The sequence below is a fragment of the Python bivittatus genome, unplaced genomic scaffold (genome assembly GCF_059951505.1).
Source record: "Python bivittatus isolate LINGU-HERP-01145 unplaced genomic scaffold, Pbiv_v1 ctg000840_np1212, whole genome shotgun sequence".
NCBI lineage: Eukaryota > Metazoa > Chordata > Lepidosauria > Squamata > Pythonidae > Python > Python bivittatus.
The window spans coordinates 40,622,807-40,647,704 of NW_028277113.1; the positions used below are offsets into that span (position 1 = coordinate 40,622,807).

Below are 24,898 nucleotides of genomic sequence, written 5' to 3' on the forward strand. Positions count from 1 at the left end.
CTAAGTCTTGACAGCCAGACTGAGAAGTGATAGGTCAAATTTTATCCTTGTTTTCTGGCATTATAATTTCTCACTCACTGGCATGGAAAAGAAAACAACAGTGTCTGTTCTGTGGGTTTGCTGAGAGAATGAGGCAACCATCCTTGACACACCTTTGAATTCTTTGTTTCTAGCTATATCAACAGTAAAGATATAATAATATCTCTACATCCCTGGATATTTACCACAGCCATGCTGGGAACCTCTAAAACATAGCTATCATGCTCCCGGTGGGTTTGTGATCTATCTGCAAAATGCATTAAATGACCCTTCAGCTAGTCTTTAGGAAGAATTTGGATTTCTCTGTAAAACTTTTCATCACAAAATAAAATTACCTACTTGTCCTCCTGGGCCTAAAGCTACTTTCATCTATCTTATGAGAAGCTTATTCAGGTTGCGCACACATTTGGCAAGATAGCTGCATAAAATATCATACATGATGTTGCATGTCTATATAACATTTATATTATATAATTAGATGTATTTAATATCTATATACTTGCTTTGATTTATATAATATTTATGTTTTCATTAATATTATATATTTATGTAATAGGATTTTTTTCTTTTTTCTTCTCTCTGTTGTTTACATTTGTCTTCCCAGAATGATCAAATATCAAAATCTATTCTGATTTTGTTTCTTATTTATTACAATGATTCCCACCTTTTAGGATCAAAGTGACTTACCCACAATATGAATAATTACAAATAAAGATTCATGAATATTATTTAAAACCCAAGAAAGAAACAAAGGACAATGGCCAGACAGGAGAGAGAAAAAAGTCTAATTGAGCAGGTTATCAGTGCTAATCATTGCTTGCCTGCCTTCCTTCCCCTCCCATAATCTTTTTTAGAAGGTGATTTGGTTAATGGCCTGGGGATGGAGAAGTATTGAAGAGTTGGATTCTGCATATACTACTACTTGTATTAATTCCTACTCTTTTAACAATATAGTTCTGTATCACTAAGCAGATTCTGAATGCATTGGAGTTCTTCATTAGGGTGTGAATAAATGCTTATAAAACTTTTAGGATGTAGAAATCTGGGGGAAAATATTTATTTGCAACACATGTTCATCTAGAAACATTTTATAAACAAAGAAAAAGTTTATTATGGCCAAAGACCAGATTACAGGTAATCCTCACCTAACAACTGCTCTATTTAGTAACTGTTCAAAGATATGATGGTGCTGAAAAAGTAACTTTACAACTGGTCCTCGCACTTATAGCTATCGCAGTGTCCCTGTGGTCATGTGATTGAGATTCGGGTGCTTCGCAACCACCAGGTGATAACAACCATCACAGCGTCTCACAGTCATATGATTGCCATTTGCATGCTTCACATGATTGCCATTTGCATGCCATTTGCACAGCTTCCGACAAGTGGAGTCAATGGAGAAGCTGGCAGTAAAACTGCAAGTCTCAGTCACGTGATATCTCACCTAATAACCAGGGGTGATACTCTTAATGACCACAGCAAAATGAGGCAAAAAGTCTGTTGCAGTCATGTGATGTCTCGCTTAGCAACAGAGTTGCTAGTCCCAGTTGTGGTAGTTAAGCGAGGACCAGCTGTAGAAATATTTTACAAATAGAAAGAATAGCCCCAGCAGGCACAGCAGCAACAGGAATCTCTCTCTGAAGGCATCAAGGGAAGCCTAACCTAGGCCACATTTTACTGTAGTCTCTCAAGGTATTTTAAAGGTCTGAGTTCTGTGGGAACTAAATTCAGTGGGTGTATAGACCAAGGCATTTATGGATTCCTAGCTGCCATCATATAAAATATTTCATTGTGCCTAAAGCAAGCTGGCCTCAAAAAGAACATAAGTTGAAGCTATCAAAATAAAAAAGGACAACTATCTACACTGAGCTCCTGGTGAAAAGTTGGCCTATAAATCTAAGAAATCAAAGAATAAATAACTCTTCCAGATGAAACCACTATAATAAAACAAATGGGAGAATATATTATCTTTCTTTTTGTCAATTTTTCCTCAATTTTTTTTTATCTCTGGCCTTTAGAAGACCAAGAAGATCCAGATATTCCTTACTACCCCAAATTCTTTCTAAAGACACATGTTTTGAAGTCATGGAATAAGGGGGGCAGAATACTTGGAGCTGTTTTCCTTATCAGACCAAACTCCATACCTTTTTTTTTTTAGACCATTTATTATATAGAAGTATTTTTGACCTGAGTGTCAATCTAAAACCTATATTATCCTTCTAAATTTTGACCTACCAGTTTCTTTTTCTACAAAGAATTTGTTGAAACATTCAGAGACGTCAGCCAATAAATGAAGGGGCTGCTTATTGTTTCCCATTGAACAAGAAGTTCATGGAACATTCCACCCTGTAATGAAGAACTCACCTAAATAAACTATTTGCTAAACATGCTGTAAGGGTGGAAAATAAAAAATAAAAAAAACACCCTTGGTTGGGTCCTATATCTCTTATAACAAACTCAGTGATATCTGTTTGTTGTATATATCTCCTATGCCCTGCCAAGATGGTTTATACCTTTCCATCTATGTGACCTATGACCTCCCTGACCTTTGATATTAGATTTCTTATCCCAAATACTATGCTGCCAGTTTTGATTTCCAGAGGCTTCTCCCAAGTTCTCCCAAGACTCTGGACAAGAATCAGTATCCACTCTTGAACTAGAATAAGCTAAGTTGATCAAGTTCTTTCATCCTCTTTTACCCTGATGACACTTAAGTCAGGGTGAGAAAATTGAGGAATGGGTTGCACATCTTGTATCTCTAACCCTTGATTTTGGAAGCATTAGTAGAGCCTGATAAGATGTTGTCTATTGGGGGAGCCTCAGGTAGCAAACAAAAAAGAGCTTGGTTGCAGAGTCTATATTTATCAACAAAATTGGTATTTTTTTGGTTTGCCACAGTATCAGTTAATGTAATGGATAGATGGTATGGTTTCCAAAAACACTTAGTCTACCACATGATTAATGCCCAACTTTCCATTAGAAAAATGGAGCATCAACTTTTTAAATGCTTTTATGCTTGGGTAATACAGAAAGTTTATTTATATCCCTTTTTAATAGAAACCACTCAGTTACTATAATGAAAAATTATTTTAAGCTGTTGGCTACAACCCAAAATATGCAGAAAAAAACTTTATTTTCTTTATTCTGGCATTACTGTCTCCCTCTTCTCTGCTTGTTGCAAATAGTAACATGTTCTCCCAGTAAGCTGATGGATGCTTTGCTTGTACTTTTCTGAATTGTGGCTGTTACATTTAAGAAATTGGTTTGCAGCCCAATTTTCTTTTGCTTCTCTTGGGAAGATACATTCTTGATTACCTGCAGTTTTTCTTAGACACACTTGTTTACATACTTTCTAGTCTCCAACACATTGAGATTGGTTTACACAGCTTCTGTATATAGAGATAGAATATAAAATTAGGTTTGCATTGCAATTGTGTGGCAAAGGCAGCATTATTCAGTTGCAGTTCTGGGGTTATAATTTAGGATGAGCACAAGTTTTGTAAGCAGAATGCCCTTAGTTCAGGTCCTTTAAAGGAAAAGATTTAAGGCAGCAAATGTCAGTAAACGATCTCACCAGAGATTTGTCCCTTGGAGCAGACAATGTTGGTCTAAATAGATTAATGACCTGATTCAGTAAATTTCACATATTAATTCACTAGCCATGAATGACAGTTTGAATAAGTGTTGTAACAATCACATACTCATTTTATGTTACCTAGCTGTATTGCTTATATATCTGGACATCATGTTGGTATGCATAGTATATGAATTGGCACCTAGTAGATAAGCACATTTAGCCTTTTCATATTTTCAAAGCCAGATTTAAATCTGCACTATTGCATAGTTACCATACCCAATCTCAATATATTGTTATGATTCTGTAGTTTAATATTTTGAAGCATATTCATTTAGGTGTTTTATTTGCATGTCAATTGCAACATGCATTTGGTAATATTTGACCCAATATTTCCTCAGTTTCATTTAGTTACAGCCAGAGGAAGTTGAAATTACTGGGGTAAATTTATCATGACACGTATAACTGATATATGTGTCCCCTAAGCACACATGCTTTTCCACCTACACATTCCACAAACTGACAATATATATTATCAGTGAATATCAATATATCACTGAGAAAATAATTTTTCATTTTCCATTCAGTATGTAAAATAAGCTTAAAGATTAATAATTTATAATATATAAATGTAATTAAACCTCTTTCCACAAAACTCTACACCACCCTCTTTTTGCATTTCACTTGGCCTTCCCAAACAAGATTCATTCACATGGCTAAGGAATGGGTCATCTGGAATTTTCAGGGTAATCCAGACTGGGAATATTGCCAACTCATCTGGTATATACCATGTTGAAAAAATAATTTTAGTCACTTCCTTGTACAGTATATTGTTTTGAAGTAGCTTTGGCATTTACATATTTTAGAATAATTTAATCATTGATGCATCCCTGCAGTATGACAGTTGATATTAAGGTGTGCATCAGGATGATCAAACCCCCATTCCCATGGCAGAATAGAATAATTTAAGAATGTTGGTTTTCCTATTGCAGAATGGTAAAACTAAATCTATTCTGAGTTTGGACCTAAAATGAGCTCCAGCCTGGATTTGTTTCTTCTGGGTGTCAAGGTGCAAGGGATGACCATAAAGTATGCATACATGCTAGCTGCACACACACACCCCCCTTTGTCATTTATATACAATATGATAGGGAAGGAAAGTATTGGATTTCAGTGACTGAGAGATTGGTTGTCAATTCCAAGTGGTCCTAGCGATTAGACCACTGCTGATCACTCAGTTAGATCACTGATCACACAATGGCATGTAGAGTTCCATGTAGTCCTCCCTCATTGTTACCCCTCCAAATCCAAGGATAGAGCTAGACTGGATTATTTCTAAATGGCACACATCAGAGCAGGTTGTTTCCAAAGTAATTGCTCAAAGAAGCTCACCTAGCTGCTAAGTTTCCGTGTTGAAAAATGTATTTTTTAGGGAAGTTGCTCAGTTGAGGTGTTTGGGTATATTCTACTAGCATGTAATTCATGCAGCACTTTTCAGTGATCCTTCTAAATTACTTACAATGTAAGTGGATGTTTTTGCTTTGAACTTGCCAGCCATGGACATTTTTCTATTAATTTGCTAGCACTTATTACCTATTTGAATCTTCAGAATGCCACAATCTTTCTTTGATGGTATGTTTAATTCATCTCACATAATAGTAGTAAAAGCTACAATATCAGATTCAAGATCTCTTCATGCCTCGAAAGATACATTGGATTAAAGGTCAAACTTTGTAGTGGCCACATTTGTATATGAAATGGAGTCACATTTTACGCATTGAAAAATAGGCTCCTATGAGATTTGACTAAGCTGTCAAGTCATGGAATGATAAATGTTCAGCCTTATTTTATAGACTGTCTTAAATATAGCTTTAATCTCTCTGTGTTATTACATTTCTAAAAAACATGATAGTCAATCATTTTCTTTACTGGGACCTTCCTCTTGTCTTCAAGAAAGTATCTAAAATAGTATTTTCCTCACACATTTCTAAAATGCAATAATAATTTAATACTTCCCTTTAAAATGGGAAATCAATATTGGATGATATGTTAATTTACTAAAGTAAGCCTTTGGTGTTGTAAAGCTAAGCTTTACTATTGTATATAATCAAATAATGTAACATCTATTACTGCTTATATTAACTATATAATAACAATCTTTTATCTGAGAAATATTTCTGCTTATCAGTTATGCAGAAAGGTTGAGCAGTAGCTTTACATTACAATAATGGTAATATTGGATTGAACTGTAGGGAGTCAAACAGATAATAGATTTAAATGGTTGAATGCTTCTTAATGTATCGGCTATATAGGAGAATCTGAGTACCTGTAAAATAATATATTCTTTCAGGAAATCATGAAGATTTGACAGAAGTTTTATAGAATGAATATTTACATGGTATAATATGTTACTCCAATTACAAAAAAGTCAACGTTTACTAAGGTTTTAGATTTTCTTGGCTTATGGAAATAACCAGTGGGTTCTAACAAAAAAAATTTCTTTTAAACATTTTTTTTTTAAAACTAACATTTTTGGTGCAAATTCTTCATAAACTGCATGTCTGGAGAATAGTAACTTCACTGTACTTAATTGGGCAAAATCAGAATTCCAAAACCAAAAGAAGAAGAAAATAACATTCAAAAACATATTTTGTTCTGGCTCATTGAAGCATTATCTCTGTTGGATAGCATTTCTTGAGGACTGTAAAAATTAATAGTGTATTTTAAAAGTATTTTATTAGCATGTTCCTCCAAATACTAATTTAATTTTAGTGGTTAATTGTGCCATCTATTGAATTAAATGTCTATTTAGAAATTTTAAGTTTTCTTTTCCTTTCATTTTCTTTAATTCCATTGAGAATATGTTCTCTAAAGATTTAAAAACTTTCTGATGTAGTGATTAATACTGACCAGAAGTCTTACAAGAAGCTCATAACAATTAGATTTAACTGACAGATTTTTCCTCTATTCTTTTTCCTTTTGAGAGCAATATATTTAATATATTTAAATTAGATCATAAGAAGTGTGAAACTTTACTTGATGTAAAATGGATACTTTTGGATTTGAAATGTTTCTAGTGGAAAAAGTTGCCTGACCTCCAACCCTGATTCTGTATAAAAGGAGGTTCAGATGAATGGAAGAAGCCAGAGTCTAGAACTGCCACATCTTCTTTTGGTTGTTCTTAATCACCATACAATTCACTCTGCAAAGTCTAGCATAACATTGTGATCATGTATTGATATTACATGAAAAGTCTCTTCCTTCTTATTTATTCTATTAATAGTTACTTTAAGCCACATCACCTACTGCCGGGATAGATGGGCAGCCTATGGGCCAAAGGTTGCCATAAAGGCCATTTTTGCATACCTAAGTCCTTCCGGTTTGCACCATTAAAATTTGGGGGCTAACAGCCAAAAATTAACTCCACTAAAAGTCATTGGATTCCTGCAAGATACAACTGGAATGAATAAACAAACTGGCCTACAAATTTTAATCTTTTCAAGAAAAAAATGAAACGAAATTCTACTTCCATGAATGGCATAATTGTATCACTACTCTGCACACTGTAGACTCCAAGAACCATACAAATTTAAAAGTGTAGCCCCCAGCTACCAAGAAAAAAAGTTGCCCACCCCTCTTAATCTATCTAAATATTTTACCTCCATTGCAAGTCATCCATTGCACTTCATTCATCACAAGATCATCATTAGAAACTTGATTGAAGGAAGGCTCACAGAATCCTAGTAGTATATTGTTTTATTAGCTTTGAATTTCCATCCACTGCAATTCTGTGAAATAATGTCTTTATTTAATTCAAGATTTTCTTATTTTTCTTAACTTTGTATAAAGCTTGGAGATACTGTTGGTCTAATAATTGCTTGCTAATCACTGGAATAACATCGCAGAAAATGTACTCTTTTTTTTTAGACATGAGTAATAAATGTTGGACATCAATTAATGTTTCCGATGTTGCTATTGTTGGTTCCATCTCAAAAACGTTTGCTTGATTTGCTGCTAGATCATAAACGAAGACTGCATCATTATTTGGAAATTAGCCCCATTGAACTAAGTGGACTTACCGTTTCCACGTAAACATGCATAGGATTCCAATGTCATAATCAACAGAACATTATTATAGGCACACTGATGCTGGATTAGGCCACTTGCATTTAATTTGATGACTATAATGAAAATGCTATTTAATATTAGCAAATTATTCCCTATGTTATTCCTACTTTCTATCCTTCCCCATTTCACATAATTGGAGCTCTCTTCTTATGTACTCTTAGTTGAAGCAATCTCTGACAGTGTCTTCTGCTACCATCGGCTTATTTTCTAGATGGGAAGTGATGGAGTTTTGCGCCTCAGTAGTTCCGCTCTAAATAATGAATTCTTTGCATATGCAGCACAAGGGTGGAAACAACGATTGGCAGAAGGTAATTTTCTACTTGTTACTAGATTTAACCAATAGTGTTTTTCTCTCCATAAAGAGATGCCTTCTTGTGTCACAGCCAGGAAAACATACATTTCAATACTTTTAATACTTCATTCTCTCTCAACCCAATGTACCTTGCACGGTTGTTGTGGGGAAAAATTGGAGGAGGGAGTGCTATGATGCTGCCTTGAGCTCCTGGAGGAAAGGCGGGATAGAAATCTAAGAAATGAAATCAATAACATGTAAAGTGGCAAGATTTCAAAATTATGTACACTGGATCATCTTCCAGTTGTGTTAAGCACATCTGTTTATTATACCTCACAATAGATTATCATTGGGTACTTTCACTTAAAATATAAACAAGCATTTTCATCAGTGTCAGCTTTGGAAACCTAAATGCATGTGACTAAATCCCACCAATACACTCTAGAAATACTAAAAACAGCATTACAAATACCATCTTAGCACAGGTTCCTCTCAGATTAATTTTGGATTGAGTTATCCACTGAACCACTGTAGTTGTAATACGGGAAGACTGCAGCCGTCCATGCCTCGTGAAAAGCTGCTGCCCAAAGGTGGGGGTTTCTCAAGCAGCAGCTAGCAGAGCACAGGAATTGCGGCTGGAGTATGATGTTTAGGAAGGCAATGTGTGGTAGTGCTTCAAGATGTGCAAAAAATCTTTGAAACTTGTCCAACTTTTGAAACCCTACAGCACAGTTGGCCAAGCAACTTTTGCACAGCATTTGTATAAGGTATCGCCTGCAGAGATTCCTACACTACACAAAACTCATTGCACCCTTAGATTAATTCTTTGGACCTTCTATTCAACCTTCCATTACTTGTATCTTTTAGGAGAATTTACCCCTGAAATGCAGTTGCGCATCAGGCAAGAAATTGAAAAGGAGAAGAAAACAGAGCCCTGGAAAGAGAAGTTCTTTGAAAGATTTTATGGAGAAAAGTAAGTATCAAAGAAGAAGGAAGAAATGGCCTCTGATATACATCAATGTGCATAGCTATTAAAAGATACATTTGTCTTTCATGTAGACTAAATTATAGTTTAAAAAAATAAATGCCTAATAAATTTACCAATTATTTTTGTTCCTATTGCTGTTGCTAATGGCTTCCTTGGATTTATTTCTTCAAACATTTCTCAGCCTCCTACTTTAAACACTAAAGGTAGTCTACAATTCCACCAAGCCCCTCCCCAAATATATTAGACACAGATATGTTAAATTTAAATACAGATAATACAATACAAATAGAATATAAGAGTAGGTAAAACCATTCTTTTTTTAAGCTTCAAATTTCAGAAGAAAGCAAAGGTAATAAAATGATATAAAATGTAATCACAAACTTTATTTTAGTACTTGTTTTTCCCCACACAATCCTCTTTACTAGGCCATTGATTTGAGTGAATAAAAACAATGTATCTATGTATGTGTGTGTGTGTGTGTATTATATTGTATATAAATATACATGTATATTGTATTTTATATAAATACAGAAGTACAGCAGTGGAAGAATGTGTGTGGAGAAGGGTTCAGAGTAATATGCTTGATTCTTTCATAAACTAGTATTAAGCTATTATATACACAGATTCAATATTACTGTTTAAACATTTAAGCAGATTAAATTATTTTCTAATCAGAAAAAGAACAGTTACATTACACATCTATAGCAGGTTCTCAAATTCACTGCAGGTGATCACATATATCAATAGAACTGTATCCATTTTATTTCCTTTGTATATATTTTCAGTTGTGAAAAAAAATATTTAAAAGCTTTCAAAAGAAGTTCTATCTTAAAGTCATTTTTTGGTTAGGTACCGTATTTTTCCGACAATAAGACGCCCCCATGTACAAGACTACCCCCACTTTTCCAGCCCAAAATTAAAAAATCAATATTTTAAAGATAGTGCAGAACACATTTTTATTTAGTAATTAGTTAACATTGACCTGATACACTCGGTGGGAGGAGGTCCAAACCGTCTCTCTGCAGCTCTATTTCCAGGCTCTTTTGCTTAACTGATTACATTCAAGCACGAGCGAAACTGCAGATAGCTTGTCTCTGCAATCAGCCTTCCTCTAATTGGTTTGTTCAGCATCAGCTGACATCAGTTACATCAGGCTCGTGACTGGAGGAAGTCTGTTTGGGAGACAAGCTATTTCACTCGTGATTGGAGGCTAGCAATAGGAGGAAGCCTCTCTGCAGAAACAAAGTATCGGCAGTTTGGAACCGCGCGATTCTCGGCTGACTTCCTTGAATAAGACGCCCTTCAGTTTTTAGGGTAAGGATTTTAGAAAAAAGTATCGTCTTATAGTCGGAAAAATACGGTATATTATGTACCGGATTGACTACATCATTGTAGTAATATCAATCAGTATTTTTGCAAATTATAATCATAGGTATTTTCTATTTTTGGAGACAAATAGATTTCATAGTTCTGATATGAAAAATATTTTTCCTATCCCTTTTTTTAAAAAATGCATCCAGATTAACACAAAAGCTTTTGTAAGATTATTCCCCAATTTAGAGTTTCAAAATTCATGGAGACAAATTTTCCAGAAAGAATATCACTTCTAGTTTTCCAAAATGGCTATCTCATCTTCCATCTCTTTTTCAAAAGGCTCAGTGGCCCCATTTTTGTTCATTTTTGACACACTAGTACTTAAAATATGTGTAGAGATTACAAACAGCAACTATTACTACCCAAACCTTTACCAAATTATCTAATGTCTTCTTACTCTAGGAAAAAGGAGTCTGATATGCCTCTTCTGGCTTAATCCATCTTTTATCCCACCTGGGGGAAATATTAAATGAGTAATCATATTAGTTGTGTTTAATTATTTTTAAAATGAAATTAAAATTTCAATAAATCAATGTTTTGGCCACATCTACTTTTTAAAAGTACAGCTTTGGCACATCACGAAAGGCCAATCAGGCCCTCAGCCCTAAAAATATTGTGCACCTTAAATATATAGGCATGCTATCTTTATAGTGACAGGATAGGTTGATAAGACAAAAATAGTGTTTATCAGTACATTTAAATACTGATAAACACCACAGTATATTTAAATACTGATAAACACCAGTGGAGGAAATTAAAACATAGGCCATTTCCTCATTAGAGACTTATAGCACCTTCATGGCATCATCCAGACATCACTGAAGTGGTACAGAGCCTGTCCTCATTACTGTCATTTTGGTACAATAATGGTTGGATGACTCTAGAAGATGCTTAAACTGCTAGTGGAGAAATGACCAGAGATGACAGGCTTTTAACACAATCTCCAGCCCACTGATGGATTTTCTATGATATCACTGAAGGCTGGATACCAGAGCAGACAGAGTAATTTTTTGTATGTAACTGTGTAATGTCTCTTTGCCCTAGCTTTAGTTGAGTAAGTATCACTGTGGAATGAAATGTCAAGACCTGCATGTAAATGGCAAAAATTGTTTTTTTATAGAATTAGCAATTGTAAAATAATTTTATTAGTCAAATGCACTGTAGATCAGGAATTTGGTATTATCTTTGACTTCTCTAGAGACTGTATGTTTGTAGTATAGAATGAAACATGTTGTTTTTTTTTAAATATGGATGTATAATTTAATTGTGATCTCTGACTAGGCTGGGGATGTCAATGGAAGAATCTAGGAAGCTTACATCAGTACAAAATAATGAAGATGATAATAAATCCCTCTGTGGTTCTTTGGATTTGCCTGGTCCTTCAAGAGAGCCCTCTTTTGATGACCATGAAGAAAAAAGCAACCAGTTGCCACTCTTGCCAGAGAGAGATTTCTGTCAAGCACTTTGCAACATGGAACATGTTCCTTCCAAGGATCTAATGGCAGAAACAGAAGACATTTTGATTCCTGAAGAATCTGTTATTCAAGAAGAAATTGCTGAGGAGGTTGAGACAAGTATTTGTGAATGTCAGGAAGAGAACCAAAAAGAACTTGTAAATTCTGAACAACCAGTTAGTCCAGTTGGTACAAATGAAGAAACGGATGTTTTACCACTTACAGGGAATTCTGAATCCTGTGTTGTGATGAATAATGTATTAAGTCCATTATCTCATGTTGAAATCAAGGTAGAGGAAAGATTGGAGTATCCCCAGGAAGAAATGCCAGTCATAACAGATCAGTTAGAAAACAGTTTATCACCTTCACAGTCTGCTTCATCTACAAATTCTGTCAGTAATGTGGAAGAAAAAGATTTGGAATCCATAAAAGAGCTTAGTCCTCATGGAAAATATTCCCCTGTCCTCAATGGTTCCTTATTCACTGGTGGAGGTGTTGCAGTACATATGGAATTGCAGAGTGACCCTGATGAACTGTCATCTGAAAATGCTTGTATTTCTGAGACTTCTTTTTCTGCTGAAAGCCCAGAAGAACCATCTGCCAGTATTGCATCTCCTGGAGGTGACACACAATCTACTTCAGAGGAACCTTGTACACCAGTATCTCTTGAAACTGTGTGCTCATCAGACATGTCTTGCACTGAAAACACTGAAACTGATACTCAACAAAAGCCTGTTGATGATAACCTGAATACATCTTTAATGTCTGAAATATCTCCAATGCCTGCCTCACCTGTAACATCAGAAGCATCTCTGTTGTCAAATTTGCCCCTAACTTCAGAGGCATCACCAGTTTCTAATTTACCTTTACCATCAGAAACCTCCCCAATGTCTGACTTGCCCTTGACATCTGAAACTTCTTCAGTGTCTTCGGTTCTTTTAGCTTCTGAAACATCTCATTCAAACAGTTTATTATTACCTTCAGAAGCATCTCCACTTTCCAATTCTCCAGTGAGTGAAAGATTTATTCAGCAAAGAAAATTGTTGTGTTTGTCTGAAGAATCCCTGTCACCACTGAAAGAAGAAACCTGTGGCATTCCTAATACTCCACAGGAAGATAATATTCCATCACATCAAAAATTGCTTCAAGGTGCACCTGATGCTATGAAAGCTGTCATATCTGAACCTTCAACAGCAGAAGGATCCCAGTCTAGAAATCTTACTAATCAAACAAGTAGATCACATACTGAAATAGAGAACCCTTTCATTTCTTCTCTTGCAGAAAGCTCTTCTCCAGAACTGATAAAAATGAGAAATCATGGTGGCCAGCAACGATCTGAAAAGAAAAGTGCAATCTCTCAACTGGAAGTATCTGTCCTAACAGAAGTGACAGGGTGCAAAAATATTGAATCTCTTCCATCTAAGTCTCATGATAAGTTATATAACTCAACATCATCTCTAGAAATGGGCAGAAATAAGTCTCACAAACTTCAAGGGACCGTACTGAATCGGTTTGAAAGTTCCTATTCTTCAAAGTCAAGTGAAGCCAACAAGTCACCTGAAGTAAGAAGTGAAAGCAGGGACCTGGAGATTCCAAAGAGGAAGACTGCTGAACATCATGGTTTGGGAATCTGTAAAGAGAAGAGAGCTAGAATTGAAGATGACCAGGCCCATCGTAATGCATCAACAAGCTCATCTGAAAGAGACCCACCACCTAGAGAAGAGCCCAGAGTCCCACCCTTAAAGGTAAATTGAAATAGACCTTTGAACTGTATTTTTAGCTAATTCAGGAAACATTTCTAGATAGAGAAAGTTAACAATTTCTATAAACAGTTTCCACAAATAACTGGCACCTCAGAATTACTCATTTTTGCCTGCAAAATCCTTTCATTTTTCCTTATAAGGTGCCAATAAATAGATTTTCATATAACATCCTCTGACTAAGTAAACTCAGTTGACATATCACCATTATGAAGTACTATATTTTATAAAAATAATCCCCCCCCCCGAGAACATAGCATTAGAAGATGTCGATGGTGCTTTGCAAATGTTTGTTTTGCCATTGAGTAATGCTTTAATGAAAACGGAAAATTGTTCACTGTAACATTTGTAAAATCAGAAACTGTCATTCATGCCACTAATTCTTAAGATGCATTCTATTATACAAAGAAAAAAGAATAGAATCAGTAACCATAAACGAGAGAAGTCATATGAGAGAGAAAAGAGTGACATCCTCAGGGCTTGTGGAGTTTTGTCAGCTACTTAGATAACAGATGGTCAGCCGTACAAATTTTGTAGAAGAGTACAAACAATAAACATTGAATTCCATTATTTAGTCATTGTGTATGCATAGTTCCCTTATAACCAAGCTCCTTGGAAGTGGTGTTCATTCAAATACTACAAAAAGTGGGGTTAAGATATTTAAACTCTGATGCATTAAATTATAACCATGGCCAAATAAATCGAAAATACGAATGAAAATAATTTGGAATTTTTTTTCTAGCCTCTAATTTTGCAAAGCCTGTAGAAAATTTAGTGAGATCTTTTTTTCAAATATCTACATTCTGAATATGAAACTGAAAATCAGAAAATCTGAGTGTGAAAAGCAAACGAGTGCATTTGGTATAATAATACATATACACAAAGAAAGAGGTATGCAGAATAAATAGAAATGCTGGAAAAATATTAAAGGACCTTGAGACTGAACTAGTTAATTCCTTCCGTTCATAAAGCAATACATTAATGAGGGGTAATAATTAATATATAGAATATTAAGCATTTGCTTGTGCTAAATAAGATTTTCCACCATCATATGGTGAAATCCTAAAGCTATTCACTGTAAATTATGATTTCCTAATATGGTTTTCATATCCCTTTTCCCATTCAGATTCAACTTTCAAAAATTGGCCCGCCCTTTATCATCAAGAGCCAGCCGGTTTCCAAGCCAGAACCCAGGGCTGCTCCGAGTGCCTCTGTGAGCAGTGGGAGGAACACTGGGGCCAGAACGCTTGCAGATATCAAAGCAAGGGCCCAGCAAGCCAGAGCCCAAAGGGAGGCGGCGGCAGCTGCTGCAGTTGCCGCAGCTGCGAGCATTGTTTCTGGAGGGCTAGGGAGCCCCTGTGAAGGTGGAAAGACCAGAACGTTGGCCCACATCAAGGAGCAGGCAAAGGCCAAGTTGTTTGCAAAGCACCAAGCAAGGGCCCACTTGCTCCAGAACAACAAGGAAAGCAAGTCTCAGCATGCCTTGAAAGAAGGTCCATCAACTGTGGAGATCTCTGCAGCTTCTGAAGCAAAGATTGAAGGTTCTACTGGGGTAATTATAGTTAATCCTAACTGCCGGTCTCCTAGCAACAAATCTGCTCACCTTCGTGAAGCTACTGCTTTATTGCAGCACTCTCTTAATGCCACTGCTTTGCCAGAATCTAGTACTGATATCCCTGTTCACAATTCTGATGAAAGCGTATCTGTGTCTCATTTATGTGAGAAAATGCTGTCTTCTACCTCTCCAGAAAGTAACAGTGTTTCAGTCCTATATAACAAGAACTCAGTTCCTGGATCTGTGTGTAGCACTGCTATGTCGGGAACAATTAAGGAACTTCCTTTTGCAGGTACTGTTGATAAGTCCTCTGTTTTAATGTCTGTTGAAAGCACAGACACAAAGGCTAGCAATATTACTATGCTGAAATCCATCCAAGGGACTGACACACCATGCATTGCTATTGTGCCAAAATGTCATGAGAACTCTGCTCCTCCAGCCACAGCCAACAGCACTGTCTTGTCAAATCCCTTAGAGGAGAAAATATTACCGATGCCAAGTAGCAATGCAACTAGTGCAATTTCAAGTCAGTATACCACTGTGCCAACTTCATCTATTGCAAGTAATTTGCCAGGTCATCTGTCTGGCAACTCTGTTTTGATTCCTCCAGTGGGGTCTATAAGTAGATATCCTTCTGATAAGATATCCCTAACTGGGTGCAGTGACCCAAGTGCTTTGCCAAACAGCATCTCTGTTAGGGCAACTTTACATGGAAGTGAGGCACTTCCAGTAGGAGATTCCATTGGCAGGACTTCCATTTCTATATTTGCCAGCAACATGATGACTGTAAATTCTTATGAGAACTCCACCAAAATGAGCACTGATGGCCTAGAGAGAAATTTGGGGATGAGAAGCCGGTTAGATATGTCTGGTAAATCCTCAGTAGGATATATACAGGCACCTATGAATAGATCCATTCCTTGTAAAGTCATTGTTGACCACACAATGACAACAATGAATTCAAACTTATCTCTCAGTCTTTCCACTGAAAGTGCAGAAAGTAGCACGGAAATACAGAGCAGGCCAATTAGGACTGAAACTGCTTTACAAAACATAACATGTCCTCAAGTGTCGGTCATAAGTAGGCCAGAGCTACTTAGTAATGAAAATCTGGAGCACAGCACTGGTTTTAACAATGTTCCAACAAAGCAAGATGGCAAGCATTTGCAAGTAGTGTGTACTGCTCTTCAAGAAGTGCCTCTTGGGCCTCAAGATAAACAACTGGATGTTGTTCCTCCTACCCAGGGTTTTTCAGAACAGTTTCAAGGTCCTTTGACTTTCAAGAGTGAAGCAGAAAGTATCTGTGCCAACCCATATAATCCTAACAGCCGAATCTGTTGGAATGACGATGAGGTAATGAATACTGAGCAGTCTTTGGTCAGTCATCTTAACTCAAGTAAGCATAAGGAATATTCAGAGAATAACTGTTTAAAAAATGTGAAAACAGAGCCTTCAGGTTTGGTACATCTGCATGAGATGCATACAAGAAATGTTGTGACAAGCATAGCCTTGCCTGTTAAGTCAGAAGGAAATGAATCTGACAAATGCTTTAGGATGGACACAGAAGATTTTGCAAGACCTGAAATGCCTGTGCAGGCTGCAGAAATAGCCCCAAGTTCACAGCCAGCTCAGACCTCCAAAAGATCTGTTACAGATCCCATGGAGCACTCTTTGTCATTGACAACAGAGACCCTGAAAAGAGTTACAAATGCTGGAACCTCTAGTTGCCGCTTGTCATCAGTAGAAGCCAACAATCCTCTAGTGACCCAGTTACTGCAAGGCAACTTGCCATTGGAGAAAGTATTGCCGCAGCCCAGGTTAGGGGCCAAACTAGAAATCAGTCGGCTTCCTTTGCCTTTGCAAACTACCTCCAGATGTAAATCAGCCTCATCTGAGCGAAATGCAGTAGAAAACCCTTCCAGCTCTCCAAATGGAGATGGGAGAGATTTTACAGCCACAAATATAGCCCCCCTACAAATCCGCAAACGTGAAAATCATCCCAAAAAGAGAGTAGCCAGGACAGTTGGGGAAATCAAATGTGAGCCTGGGAAGCCATCAATGGATTCAGATGTTAAAGTGGCTCCTTGCATAATCACTTCTAGCATGAATCAGCTTGGACATGGTCAGCTGTTTAAACAGGAGTGGCCCAACAAGCCCACCATTCAAAGCAGAATAGCTCACAGTCCAGAGATTAAGCAGCAAAAAAGACCATTGCCCTCATGTAGTTTCCAGAAGAACTTATTTAGCGTAGAGAAAAATGGCAGCTTCCATACCGAAGTGAGTACCTCCCATCAACAGCATTTCTATCAAATGCCAATGGCTGTCCGAGGCCCTGTTACCACCACCACTTTGATGCAGGCAACTTTAAAAGCCCCATCTGGCTGCAGTTCCTTTGCTTTCAGCAGGCACCTTGAGCAGAAGGCCTTGGGAGAGGTCAATATGTCTACAGCACCTCACCAGCTGAGGCTGGCAACTGTTTTTTCCCCAAACGTTCAAATTAAGGAAAGTGATGATATCCCCAGTGCCTCGCAAACTCTGCAGAATAAATCATTAGTGCATCCCCCTCCCCCTCCACCCCCTCCCCCTCCCCATGCAGAAGCTCCATCTGATCACAAACAACCAGGGGTTACTATGGAAACCACCAAAAGACTTAGTTGGCCTCAGCCGGCAAACGTCTGTAGCAATATAAAATCAGAACCCGTTTCTTTGGAGGAAGGCTTAAACAGCAGCTGTGAGCTAGGCATGAAACAAGCTTCCTACGATCAGAATGAAGTCAAAGAACAGTTGAAAGCTTTTGCATTGAAAAATGCCGACTTTCCTTCCTATTTACTTTCGGAATCACAGAAGCCTTTTGCCCCATTAACTACTCCGAAAATACAGACGCCACCGCAGCAGCAGCAGCGTGGAAATTACCCTACAATACACTTTGGTAGCACAAGTTTCAAAAGGGCAACCTCTGCAATTGAAAAATCTATTGGGATTTTAGGGAGTAGTTCAACTACAGCCACAAGCCTCCCCATTCAAAACGCTCAAATCCCAGTTCAGAAATTTGCTGACAGCAGCAGTGCAGATGAGTTGGAACTGAAATGCTCTTGCAGGCTGAAAGCCATGATCGTATGCAAGGGCTGTGGCGCCTTCTGCCATGATGACTGCATAGGTCCTTCCAAATTGTGTGTAGCTTGTTTAGTTGTTCGATAGAATCCAAAGCACATTCCTTGTTAACACAGGAAAGCAAGAGAGAAGAACTGGAATTCTGTAGGCCATACTGCATCTGGATAAAAAAAGTTGCTAGGGACACTTTAGAATGGAGTGATTTCGGCTTGCATGGCTCTCCCTGGTAATTCCCCTTTAAGAAATGTCCAGCTTTCTTACTGTCTTAAAATACAGCATTGTTCATATCTTAGTGCAGAATTTTATTTTTACCATTTATCAGCCAATCTTCCCAGTGAAAAGAATTACAAATCTCTCAGTGTCCACATTTCTGTGCATGAAAGAGTACAAGAGTGGAGGACAGCTGTAGCCCATGAAGAAAAGAGAAAGATAAAAAAGAATGAGAGTCGGGTTCCCTTAGCAGACCATCATTGCAATGGCCATTTGGTAGGTTTTGCATACCTGGAGCCAGGATTGCCAGCAGTGATTGACTTTGATCCATTGGCATCTGATGTGGGTAATTTGGTCCCTTCCTAAGAAGCTGTTATATTTAAATAGATAATTAAACCAGGCAACAGATAAGTTGTAACAAACTAGAATCTTCATGGCTTTAGAAGTCCAAGGGAAGGAGAATAAGTACAGCTATTATACTAGAATTTACTAATTCATTTATCTTCCTCAAATTTCACTTATAATTTTGTCCTAAATTGAGATACTTAACACATATACATAGTATGCACCATATTATATCTAAACAAGTGTGTTTTGAGCAGTGATATCATTTCAGCAACCCAAAAGTGATCCTTTGTTTCTGTAGATTCAAAAGAGCAAAACAAATGTATGATTTATAGTCCTTTTAAATATGTTTACAACTTGGGATATTTTAAAATAACTTTTATTTTAAAACATTTTTGTCTGTTACACAGCTTACCCCACAAATATTGTATAGCCTTGTAGAGGAATGAAGAGATTTTAAAGGGATACTAAATCTTACTCTCAATATTGTATTTACTAGTAGTTTATGTTAGTCATATACAAAATATATAGCCACCAAACTATTTGGGAAGAACTGTAGCAATTGCTAAGTTCTTTTTACTGATAAAAAAAAATATTGTAAAGGGTTAAAAATATGGAACTTGACAAGAGGAGATGCTTGGTTATCTTAAAAGTGAGAGGGGGTTCCTCTAAAGTGAACATAAAATGTAAAGTCGAAGCAACTTGCATGCTATTATGTGAATTTAATCACCAGGACTTAATAAAGGTTAGAGAAAGATATCATTCTTACCCATACAGTAGAACCTTACTAACGTCATGCCTGGTAATCCATTCACAAAACTGACATTTTTTTCCACCTCTTGTGTAAGACTTATAATGGCAAGGTGCTGCACTAGAATCTTTGCTAGTCATTTCTTATTTTAAATAAACAATTCTACATTTATTTTGTATTCTCAAGTATTAATGTAATGAGGATTTTAAAAATAAGTATAACATTAAAATATACTTCAGTGTATTATATGTATTTTATCCTCTTATTATTAAACAGTATATAAGACTTCCAGGCATTTCTACCTATTAGTAAAGCTCTACTGTTTGGAGATTATACTTTTGTGGGGCCATATTTAAAATGAAACTCATTTTCCTATTTTCCTTAATGAGCTAGAATAAGCAGGCTTACGTTCCCTTAGCCAGAGGTCTTGTGGCTTGACTGGATTGGATTCCTGTTCTGTGTTCATAGCAGATGTACTAACAGTAGCTTTGATATTCTACAGTATAAATGAACTACACCATTATAATTGCCTTACTAAAGCACTCATTTTAGAAGATTTATGCATATTTCAGCACTTTCAGGTACCCATGGAGAGATTATTTTCAAAATATAGATTTAAAAGGCATGTTTTTGTAAAGTTCAGAATAGATGGACTTGTTAAACATGCATGGGTCTCTGTATTAGCTAAATTCAAGAAGATCTTGATAGACCCTTTTGGTACAATAATTAAATACAGTAGGTGAAATCCCAGATTCAATAACTGTGAGCAGTTTTTAACTAGAATGTCTTCTATCATTCCTAAAGAAATGGTAGCTCCAACAGCATGCCATGGGACATTTGAGCACAATTCAGAGAAAGTTAAGCACTTATAGTCACAATCTTATGCATTCTGACCTGCATTGAAGCTCATAAACATGCACAGGATTTGTCTGCAAGCATCATGGTCTGGAATGAAAGTTTGGACTGCTTGGGTGTCCCCAGGTTACATCATTTGTTTGTCTATGTGGTATGGCTAACATAACATTAAAACAGTTCTGCTTTAACTATTGGAGTAAGGGGAGCAGGAAACTAGATATAATGGCTGTTGATAAAAATGTTTTAAAAGCTGGATGTTCCTGAATCTCAGCAATTCCTTGATAAAGGCACTCACATTCTTCCTTGAACCATGTTCCCTCAGCATCTTCTCCCAGGTTCAGTTTACTGACCTCTGGTAGTGGATATAAGCTTAGCTGGGAGAAAAATGATGCCTCATACATATGCAGTTATGTTTGACTGATAAACAGCAGGCAAAGGGAAGCTTTAGTATTCCTTCCCTGTGTACCCATTTTGCAATTTAATTCACCCATCTACATATACACATAGCTCTTTCCACATAATTTTTTAAGATTCAGATCTACCACTATTAAATCTAAATCAACTTTGGCTAATTATGGAAAAGTAACTCCTTTCATGATGGGTACATGCCAGCATACATAAGGATGACATGCTTCTAGATGATTAATATAGCATGTAGAAAAGACATTTGGCAAGAGATGCTGAATATTATTACATACCTGTCAACATTTCTCCACTGTGAATCTTAAGCTACTATTTCTTAGGGTTCCATCTGAAATTAATTTGATTTGTTGTCTAAAAATGCCTGATGGTGGCAGTAGTGGCTTATAATATTTCTTATCTGGAAGAAAACAAGTATTATATTAATTTTGCATATTCTTGTCTTCTCTCATTTTTGCCCAAATATTGGTACTATGTCAATACACTACAAGGTTGTCTTGTGCAAGTTTTTGACATGTATTTATCTATAGAAGAGGCAAGGGTATTCTATCAATGTGTGGTTATGCTAGGGAATTCTTACACCAGCAACTTTCCTTCTATTTCATTTCAAATTTATGTAGTGTGTGTGTGTGTGTGTTTGTGTGTGTGTGTATGTGTGTGTGTGTGTATATATTCCTCCTCTGCAAATTAAGTGGCTATGGTAAAAAGAGAACATATGCATTTATCTTCACATGGTACGGTCCTTAGAATTTTGAAATAGTATAAGACAGTAGCTAAGGTACTGGAGAGGATGCTGTGAAAAAGTTTGGGTTTTTAAAGGAAGAGATCATTAGCTAGGGGAAATCTGTGTGCAACTGTCTGACCTCCACAGGTAACTGGCAGTGTGACACAGAGTTAGTCTGTGTAAAGAGGCACTGTAACTTTACAGGAAGAGACTCATGGAATTGGCTTCTTGTTCATATCTTGAAAAAATACAACATGCATTTGCTGTTTTCATTTCATAAAAGGAGAAGCATTTTTTCCTTGGGGAGGATAGGCAGATGCACCAGCTCAAAGAACCGAGTGGCTTTTACTAGGGCTATGGTGAATTTAAATTTTTCATATAAGTATTATGGCTATGAGGCAGGTATCTGTGAAACACCTATCATCCAATCTTCTACATATATTTTTCATGTCTGTTCACAGCCATTGTTTCCACTGTCTGCTGCTGTGCATTTTCTAACTTGAAAGGATTTACATGATCCCAACCAATTAGGAATCATATAGAGAACATATTTGGGTCCTGGTGCAAGGTGGCTAGTAATGTTTGGCTACTTGATGTTGTCATTTAGGCAAACAAAGTTGTCCTATTGTCTTTCAATGGAGAGAAAGACACCTTCTAGCAGTTGGGCCAATGTGCCCTCTCTTGCAGTGCAATATGTATAGTTTAGCCCCCTGAAAACATTGCAGTAGCAAGATTTCTGCTTGCTGCTATTATTATTATTATTATTATTATTATTATTATTATTATTATTATTTTATGTCTTTGAGTTAGTGTTGACTCCTGGAGACTGCGTGGACAAGTCCCTGCAACTTTCTTGGAAAGATTTTGGAAGTTGTTTGCCCTTGCCTTCTTCCTAGGTCTGAGAGAGAGTGACTGGCCCAAGGTCTCCCAGCTGGCTTTGTGCCCAAGGCGGGACTAAACCTGGTGCATTTTAAGAAGATCTTAACAAAGATGTTCACCTTTCCAGGGCATTAATGACATCTGTCATTTTTGCCGTGGTACCTCAGTATTTCTTCTAACAAAAATGTAGGGTGTTAACATGAGATACACATCTTGAAATACTGGAAGAAGGATATTCAGGAACCCAAGTCAAGTTGTCATTCATTCCAATGCATGTTTATATGAAACTTTTAAAAATACATTTATCACATTCCCTCTTTATACTTTACAGAAAATGTTCAGCTCCAGATACTAATTTAAAAGAAAAAAGAAATAATAAGAGAATCAGGATATGAGATAAGGCTGCACTTGCTTCTTTTCTGTTCTTTGTGACACAACATATAAAAATCAACTAGCCAAAAAGTCATTGTACATCCATATTCATGCATCAGGATAACATATATTTTAAAAATTGGTAAATATCTGAAGTTTTTCACCTTTGTTTTCAAGCATTTTTTTTTTTTTTTTTTGAGAGAGAGAGATTCCATCACCTTTATGTTTTTGTTTTTACAAACTGTTAAGATCTGTACATACTGTCGGGACATTTCTCATGTGGATTTTGTCTTTTACAAAATGTTTTCTAAATGGAAATCCCCTACTTTATTGAAATAATAATGTAAAAAATTGAAGTTGGCACTCCCAATTTTATATTCCATTTACTCTCTATGATCTAGTGCATGAAATTAATCTGGTCTGGGGAGGGAAAGGTTGAGCCATAAAGCAAAAATGTGTCCTATAGATTATCTTTAAAAGTGGTATGTGTTGTCAGGGTGAGTTACTGAATTCTCTTTTCAGGACCATAGAATTTCTTGCTCAGTTTCTTCTGAACTGGTGCAGATGGTGCTTTATAATGCAGTTTCTAAAGAGAAATGTTCATATGCTGCAGTCCTTATAAACACGCACACAATTTCAGAGTAGTTGTTCTAGCCTCTGGTTTTGCATAATACATTGAAGGCCAAGGACCAGCACTCAGGAGATCAGAAACTCCATCTAGCAGGTTCATCTTCGCTTCCATATGGGAGGATGTATTAGACACTGAATTCCTGTGGGTGACAGCAGGAATCCTGTGCAACACTAGGGAGATGACCTGTTGGCGAATAAGCATGGACCTGTGTGACTAAATGTTTCTGAATTGAAGGGGGAAGTCCTGTTGTCTTCAATCATCATGCTTTGTCATTGTAAAACCAACAAAATAGTATTTTTTGCCTAATTTAAAGGAGCTGCTTTTTTTATAGCACATATTTCGCTTTGTACTATATTTGATAGTTAAAAGATAATTTAGCCTGTAGAATACTTGGTTGTCTTTGTACTGTTCACGAATGTTACAAGAAAAGTGCTTTACTTTGTTGCCATAATTCTCTCGTACTGCTGTAAAGTCGTGGATTTTGTTTTCTTTTTGTTACTGCTTTCCAAACACCTAAGTCGATCAACATTTTTGGTACTGAGTTTTGTATGCTTTTCTTATTATTATTATAATTATTATTATTTGTCAGTATTTTGAATGTTTACATCTCTTTGACACTAGCCATTCAATGCCTTTTTTAGGGAACTATTTCTCCTGCCCAGGATTGAAGCAATGTGAAATCAACCCATATCTAACATGAATGAGGAACACACATTTATGTATACTTACCATAAATAGATATTTTTGTCCTTGGACAGAGAAATAAAAACTCCTCTCAGTCCTCTACCAAAGAAATACACAAACACATGCACGCACATACACTTTGTGTTAAATTCTCAAAAAGAGGAACAGTTGATTTCAGCAGCATTGCTGTGGTTTATTATTCTTTATTACCTGACTAAATGTGACCAAGTGGAAAAAAAAATTTTTTTTCTTCTTCTAAGATACAGTGTTTGGTTTAGAATTCAGGGATCATGCTTCATCAGTGGTGCTGTTTGTCTTTTCTTTTTTCTTTTTTCTTTTTTCTTTTTTTAAAAGAAAACATTGTTTGCTTACAAAAATAATTGATCACTACATTATAATACAAATGGAAAGTTTTGTTCTGTCTACATGTTTGCTCTATCCTCCCAATCCCTTGAAAGTAACAATTTGGGCTTCAGTATCAAAATATTCTAAACAAAATAAAAACAAGAATAAACATTGGTTGGTTGATTATTCTCCCCTCCCTCTCTTTTAAATGTGCTAAAAGAAAATAAGGTATTCATTGGATATTTGAAAGATGGTTACTCGAGAAGGAGAAAGCATGAATATGTTTTAGTTGATAATTGTCTGCTCAGTTTATTTGTGGCATAGGCTATTGTTTGTTTGTTTTTTAAAAAAAAATGTATGCACTAAATTAGAGATGGGCAACCTTTTGGTGGCCAAGGTCTACACTTCAC

The 24,898-nt window shown here is 36.4% G+C and overlaps 1 protein-coding gene across 1 annotated transcript in view; it reads left to right on the plus strand.

The window, feature by feature from the left end:
* ASXL3 (ASXL transcriptional regulator 3) overlaps positions 1 to 24,645 on the plus strand; it is a 159,847-nt gene extending 135,202 nt beyond the window's left edge. Inside the window, exons 9-12 of the mRNA XM_088130735.1 lie at positions 7,950 to 8,046; positions 8,898 to 9,003; positions 11,674 to 13,591; positions 14,733 to 24,645. Of these exons, the coding sequence (XP_087986861.1) occupies positions 7,950 to 8,046; positions 8,898 to 9,003; positions 11,674 to 13,591; positions 14,733 to 18,359 (5,748 nt within the window). The 3' untranslated portion in view covers positions 18,360 to 24,645. The remainder of the gene's footprint in view (positions 1 to 7,949; positions 8,047 to 8,897; positions 9,004 to 11,673; positions 13,592 to 14,732) is intronic.
* The last annotated feature ends 253 nt before the right edge of the window (positions 24,646 to 24,898 follow it).